Source organism: Chiloscyllium plagiosum, chromosome 1 (genome assembly GCF_004010195.1).
Source record: "Chiloscyllium plagiosum isolate BGI_BamShark_2017 chromosome 1, ASM401019v2, whole genome shotgun sequence".
In the NCBI taxonomy this organism is placed as follows: Eukaryota; Metazoa; Chordata; class Chondrichthyes; order Orectolobiformes; family Hemiscylliidae; genus Chiloscyllium; species Chiloscyllium plagiosum.
The window spans coordinates 70565925-70573603 of NC_057710.1; the positions used below are offsets into that span (position 1 = coordinate 70565925).

General features: G+C 42.4%; 1 protein-coding gene across 2 annotated transcripts in view; it reads left to right on the forward strand.

Annotated features, from left to right (window-relative positions):
• map3k1 (mitogen-activated protein kinase kinase kinase 1, E3 ubiquitin protein ligase) overlaps positions 1 to 7679 on the forward strand; it is a 128735-nt gene that overhangs the window by 107560 nt on the left and 13496 nt on the right. For both annotated transcript variants that reach the window (XM_043689029.1, XM_043689038.1), the window contains exon 14: positions 3927 to 5262. In XM_043689029.1, the coding sequence (XP_043544964.1) occupies positions 3927 to 5262 (1336 nt within the window). The remainder of the gene's footprint in view (positions 1 to 3926; positions 5263 to 7679) is intronic.

Genomic DNA, 7679 nt, shown 5'->3' on the forward strand with positions numbered 1-7679 from the left:
GGTTACCTCAGATTACAACAGGATCTTGACCAGATGAGCCAATGGGCTAAGAAGTGGCAGATGGAGTTTAATTCAGATAAATGTGAGGTGCTGCATTTTGGAAAAGCAAATCTTAGCAGGACTTGTACACTTAATGGTAAGGTCTTAGGGAGTGGAGTGCATGTTCATAGCTCTTTGAAAGTGGAGTCGCAGGTAGGTAGGGTAGTGAAGAAGGTGTTTGGAATGCTTTCATTTATTGGTCAGAGTATTGAGTACAGGAGTTGGGAGGTCATGTTGCGGCTGTACAGGACATTGGTTAAGCCACTGTTGGAATACTGCGTGCAATTCTGGTCTCCTTCCTATCAGAAAGATGTTGTGAAACTTGAAAGGGTTCAGAAAAGATTTACAAGGATGTTGCCAGGGTTGGAGGATCTGAGCTACAGGGAGAGGCTGAACAGCCTGGGGCTGTTTTCCCTGGAGCGTCAGAGGCTGAGGGGTGACCTTATGGAGGTTTACAAAATTGAGGGGCATGGATAGAATAAGTAGACAAAGTATTTTCCCTGGGGTTGGGGAGTCCAGAACTAGAAGGCATAGGTTTAGGGTGAGGGGGGAAGGATATAAAAGAGACCTAAAGGGCAATTGTTTAACGCAGAGGGTGGTACGTGTATGGAATGAGCTACCAGAGGATGTGGTGGAGGCTGGTACAATTGCACCATTTAAGAGGCATTTGGATGGATATATGAATAGGAAGGGTTTGGAGGGATATGGGCTGGGTGCCTGCAGGTGGGACTAGATTGGGTTGGGATATCTGGTCAGCGTGGATGGGTTGGACCGAAGGGTCTGTTTCCATACTGTACATCACTGACTCTATGACAGCATGAGCATACTGAGTGTGAGGTTGGTGACTTTGGTGTTTCCATTGTTTAACTAGATGAAACTGACTCATCCAAGACTACGTGTTTAACAAGCAGTCTTGCAGCAGAGCCAAGTGGAGGTAGTGTTATTAGTATGCAAATAGAAGATGATTTCCATTGGATGATGTACTTCAGGGTCGGCATGGGAGATATCCTAACACCACAGTCAAATTTAGTGAATGTTATTCGTTACTTTAATTATGACCACATTAGCACTTAATAATGGACACTCGTTTTGTTGGGATTCTAACAGTTGCAAGATAGAAGAGTAGGGATCCGTGGTGGATAAAGGGATGGGGGCCTCAAGTTTGCTGTAATAGACTGTAGGAACTGTCAGCCATTGCTCGGTAAGACTGGCAGCCACTTCTGGCATCTATGTATGTGCATTTAAATGAAACGAGATGGACCTGCTGAGTAAAGCTGGGAACAGGGAAGTGAATGGAGAGATTTAAATGACATTGAGCTAGCTGGAATGGTGGAGTACAGTTTGGATGGCATTTGGGGAGAGGCAGCATTAATGAGCAAAGTACAGTACAACCTCAATTATCGGAACATCGATTATCCAAACAAGATCTGAAGGTCCCGATGCTTGGGTCAACCGTGTTATCTGAACATTCGATTATCTGAACAAAATACTCCCCATCGGTGTTGTTCGGATAATCAAGGTTATACTGTAGTTGAATAGGTAGTCCTATCATGGGAACAGAGATTTGAGGTTTTCTAACTCTTAAAGAAAAGTAGAGCACACTGACACTGTGTTAAGGAGCTGTGAAATAGTGGCGAGAAAAGGTACCAGGGTCTTGTTTACTAAAGTCATTCAATTCTCCCTGATTCTCTTGGACATCAAAGGAGAGTGAAACCTATTAAATTAATGTGGTCCAGCAATATCTGGCAATGGTTAACTAAATCAGTTGCGTGTAGATGAACTCAAGTCTTTGCCCCTTTCTAATGGAGATCAAAGGTTTAGTCTATACTGGGACTAATAAAGATTGGGCCAGGGGATTGATTTTTGACCTGGACATGAATATAAAAAGTATACTTCAGGGAGTGATTGGGCCAGCCAATAACTGCAAATCTGTTGAGAATGAAGAGCCAAAAATTGGACAGTGGGAGTTGGAGTGTGCGATTAAAAATTACTTGAATTTATTTTCCTCCCAATAGCTGCTTTTTTCAGGTATCTTAGGTATTGGAGGTGATTTCCTAGAATTCCAGGAGCAGCAATTACTGTTTTATATGCTGTTGGAATAGTTTTGGAACTTTTGAAGAAAAAAATCAAAACAACAGCACTTATAAAAATGAGAAAGACAGGCAAAGGCAGCAACACATGGTCTATAAGGGAGAGAGAAAGAAACCCACACTGCTAACTGACACAACAGTGAATCTGCCCAGTTACTGCCTTTGCTGTTTGAAATCATGTACCACTGGACATTGGAGTGTGACTAGGGAAACTTAACAAACAGCGACATTCACAACTGATCTTGGAGGAACCTGTTTGGGAGAGGTCACAGCACAGAAACAGAGAAGTGAATAGTTTTAAGTATAGCCTTGCTGTAAATCTACAATAGTGAGTAGAGTGGGTTCTTTCTTGATTATATGGTTTTTTTTGGGATCTGCCTCTTGATTAAAACTTAAAACTGTAAGCCATAAGTATTAGCCTGGATCAGTGTTTTGTAGAGCAATAAGATGATGCTGTTTTCTGGGTCTGTAGATTGGAAGGAGCAAAATAGCCTTTAGTACAGTGATATGCTCCTTTTGTCAGAGATGGGAGTTTCAGAAGAAATTAAGAGTTACTGAGGATTATATCTGCAATAAATGTCGTTGGTTGCAAATCCTGTCAGATCGAATGGATTGGTTGGAGCGACAGTTAGAGGCAGTGAGGAATTTACAAAAACAAGGGGTGTGTTAAATGTGGGAGGTGATGGACTTTTAGGGGAATGTAGCATGAACAGCCAAGTTTCTAGTATCAAGACTGGCTCTCATGTAATGAGGGGTACATCTGGTTCCATGTGATCGATTGTGTTAGGGGACTCTAGTCAGGGGCACAGACGGATATTTCTGTGGCCAGCAGCAGAAAATCAGAATGTTGTGTTGTCTCCCTGGTGCCAGGATTAAGGAAGTCTCAGGAGAAAGTGAGGACTGCAAATGCTGGAAATCCGAGTTGAGTGTGCAGTGCTGGAAATTCACAGCGGGTCAGGCAGCATCTGAGGAGCAGGTGAATCAATGTTTTGGACATAAGCCCTTCATCGGAATGAGGCTTGTGTGTCGGTGCTGAGAGATAAATGGGGGAGGCGGGGTTGGGGGAGGTAGCTGGGAAAGTGATAGGTGGATGAAGAGGGAGAAGGTGATAGGTCAGAGGAGGCAGTGATGGACGGGTCCAAAGAGCAGTGCTGATTGGAGGCTTGAGACTGGGGTAGTATTGGGGGAGGGGAAATTAGGACGCTGTTGAAATCCACATTTATCCCATGTGGTTGCAGGCCCCAAGGTGGAATGACGTGTTCCTCCTCCAGGCGTCGGGTGATAATGGTTTGGCGGTGGAAGAGGCGCAGGACCTGCATGTCCTTGACTGAGTGGGAGGGGGATTTGAAGTGTTCAGCCATGGGGCAATGGGGTTGGCGGGTGTGGGTGTCCCAGAGATGTTCTCTGAAACGACCCGCCAGAAGGTGTCCTGTCTCCCAGATGTAGAGGAGACCACATCGAGTGCAACGGATGGCGTGGATGACATTAGTAGAGGAACAGGTGAATTTCTGACTGTTGTGGACGGATCTCTTTGGACCTTGGACAGAGGTGAGGGGAGTGGTGTGGGCGCAGGTTTTGCACTGCTGTCATCCTAAAAGAAATGCCTTCCAAGTGGATTTTCCTATGAAAGTTTTTAGAACAGCACTCGATTTCTAATGCAGAGGAGGTTTTCTTACCCATTTTCAAAGTTTGAACATTACATATTCAAAATATGACTTAGAAGCTTCTCTCCACGTTTAGCTCTCATGTGGATTGTAAAAACTACTTTTCTTATGATATTCTGGTTTTTTTTTCTAGATACAAGAAGCTACTGTCACTTTTGAATTTTGCACTGCAGTCTATTGACAACTCCCATTCAATGGTTGGGAAAATGTCCCGTAGAGTCTTCCTCAGCGCTGCCCGCATGGTTGCAAGAGTTCCTCATGTTTTTGTGAAACTTATACACATGCTGAGTGTAACCAGCTCAACCCATTACATGCGTATGCGTCGGCGTTTGATTGCTATAGCAGAGGAAATGGACATTCTTGATGCCATTCAATCAGCGATTGAGGATGAACAAACTGTGGGTGAAAGACATGATAATTTCATAGAGCTTTCAGCTCCGCAGAATTCACCATATACTACAGAAAACAATTCCCCAGTGAACACTGTGAAGTTATCTGGAAGAGCACGAAAAAGTACGTTAAGTCCTGATCATGATACTAAATCTTGTGTTGGAGCAGATGAGAAGGGAGAGACAATGCAAGATATTTCCTTCACAAGACTTGCGACTGCAGTACCCTGTGAACAACCAAAGACAGCCATTCAAGCACGTCCCAGGCCACTGAGTCAGTGTGTCAGTTCATGTTCATCAATGACATCATTAAATCATTCCCAGCTTTCCTTCCCATTTTTGCCTTCCCTGTCATCACCTTCATCCTCGCCGCCATCCTCATCATCAAATCCTTTAGCTGGACAAACTGCTAATGATGGTTCCAAACTACGACCTCAGGGTTTTGTTCCTAGCAAATTTGCAATGGCTTCCCCAAAAGCACAACGAAAGTTTTCTCTTCAGATTCAAAACAACTGTTCTAAAGAAATCACTGGAGGTAAAGAGACTGAAAAGCTGTCTCCAGTTTTCACTCAGGCACGGCCTCCTGCATCCAGTCAGATCCACAGACCAAAACCATCGCGGCCATGCCTGAATGAAATTGGAAAGTTTACAGGTGACTTGAGCAAAAGCTGTATGATGCTTGAACTAAAAGATCTTGAGCTTAGTGACCATTGTTGTAGCAATCCAGTTATTCCAAGTGATGAAACTGTATTCACTCCTGTGGAGGATACTTGTCGCCTCGATACTTCAGCAGAACTGAATTCTAGTATAGAAGATCTGCTTGAAGCGTCAATGTCTACATGTGATAGTACTGTTACATTTAAATCTGAAGTTGCTGTGCTCTCTCCGGAGAGGACAGAGACTGACTGTACCTACAATGATGATGTTAATCAGAATCAGAAGTGCAAAGAGAAAATGGAAGCAGAGGAGGAGGAAGCATTAGCTGTTGTCTTAGCTATGTCAGCATCCCAGGATGCACTACCTGCTATTCCTCAGCTGCAGGTTCAGAATGGAGAGGATGTCATTCTCATTCAGTTGGATGTAAGTGTTTTTCATTCCTTCAAAAATATCTTTCTAATTTCCATCCTTGTCTGAAGAATTACATGTATTTCAGTATACTCATGCATGGCAGTCTTTGCAAAGTGGAAAGATGGATGGCACATGCTGTTAAAATCCGTTTGGAAAGTTTCTATTCTTTAATGTAATGAGAGGCCAGTTACATGACTTTTTTAAAATCGCTTCTACCCTCACCCCCAAGAGTATTTGAGAGAAACCTACTTGTACAGAATTATTGCTTACAGCACAGAAAGTGACCATTTTGCACATTTTGTCCATGTCAGCTCTCAGCAAGAGCAACTTGCAACAGGGGAGATGGTGTAGTGATAAGTTATCGAGAGTTTCAGGGCAGTGTACTGAAATGATAAGTTCAAATTCCACCATGACAACAGATGGAAATTACATTTAATTCACAAAATCTGGAAACTTTGTTTAAGTTTACTTGCGTGGTATACTTACAATTTCTATAATCCTGTATATACCATTCTAAAGAACATTTGAGAAAAAAAATCAATATTTTGCCAAATTTCCACAAAGAAACTAAACAATGAGCCGACATAGACTGCATCTTTTGAGATGCAAAAATAAAACTCCTCTGAAGTGGGATGCTATTCTTAGCTAATTGGAGAATATGGCCTGTTTGTTTTCTTCCACAATGCTTAAAAAAATGTTAATGCTAAGGGACAAATGATGTTTTACAAACGAGGTAAATAAGAGCATGCAAAATAAAAATAGCACTGGAAAGCCTCAGCAGATCATCAGTGGAAGACCGAGTTTGTGCTTTGAAGTTATTGAAAGCATTGTTGAGTCTTGAAGGTTGTAAAACAGAAAATGAGATGCTGCTCCCCCAGCTTGCACTGGGCACTGCTAGTGCACTACGGCACACCTAGGACAGAAATGTTAGCAAGCGAGCCCGATGCAGCAGGCAACTGGAAAGTTAGGATTATTCTTGTACACATTATGGAGATGTTCCACAGAATGATTGTCCAATCAGTATTTAGTCTTCCCAATGTAGGAGAGATGTGCATGTAGTAGACTAGATTCAAAGAACCACAAGTAAATAGCTGCTTCACCTTGATGGATTTGGATTTCAGACAATGAGGATGAAGGAGGTGCAGCGTTATATGCCTTTGGGGAATGAAGGGGAAAGTTGGAAATTCATGAAAATAAATTAAACATTTAAGTATACAAGTGATTATAATGCATTGTTAAATATAGGTCTCCTGAATATACTGAATGAAAATGATCAGTCTGTTGCACACTCTGTTTTGTATTAAAGTTAGACCAAAAAACATGGGAGCAGAAGTAGGCCATGCAGTGTGCTCCACCATTTTATCAGATCATGGCTGGTCTGATAATCCTCAACTCCACATTCTTGCCTTTTATCCCCAGAATGCTTGATTCCTTTAACGATTAAGAATATGCCTCTTAGCCTTGAATATACTTATTCCAATCTCCACAACCCTGTGTGGTAAATAATTCCACAGATTCACTCCGAGAATAGGAATTCCTCCTTATCTCTGTCCTGAAGCTTGCTCTTGACATTATGCCCTCTGGACCTAGACTCTCCAAGGGAGAGCAAGTTTTCTGTGTCTCCCCTGTCAAGTCCCTGAAGAATTTTGCTTCAATAAAGTCACCTCTCATTCTTCTGAGCTCCAATAAGTACAGGTGCAACCTAGTGAATCTTCCCTGGACTACCTTCAGTGTTAGTACAGGTAGACAACCCTTTATCCGAAATCCGAAGGTTTACCCGTGAAGTTTATTTTTCTCATTAACCCAATTCCACACCCACTCGATACATGTCACTCAGATGTGATGTGAGTGGGCTATACTCTTTGATTGTATGCACAAATCTAATTTCTTCCAAGCATTTATTCTCCTTGAAAGCATAGAAGTATATAAAATTGAGAGACCAGGACAGGGTGGGAATCTCAAATACCAGGGGGCATAGGTTTAAGGTGAGAGGAGGAAAGCTTTTTTTTTACACATGGTATTTGGTGTTTGGAATGCATTGCCAGGGAAGTGGGTAGAAGCAGATACAATAGCAATATTTAAAATGCATTTAGACAGACATGACCAGTCAATTACTAAGGGAAAAAAGGAATTCGGATCACGTGCAGTCAGAAGACATGAAAAATCTCACCCCACTATTAAAACCCACCGTACAATAACCTTTCCTCTTGCAATTTTGTTGTTTTGAGGGCAGGTGACTGAGGTGTCACTTGGGGAGCACTTTGGGGCCAGTGACCATAATTCTATTCGTTTTAAAATAGTGATGGAAAAGGATAGACCAGATCTAAAAGTTGAAGTTCTAAATTGGAGAAAGGCCAATTTTGACGTTATTAGGCAAGAACTTTCAAAAGCTGATTGGAGGCAGATGTTCGCAGGTAAAGGGACGGCTG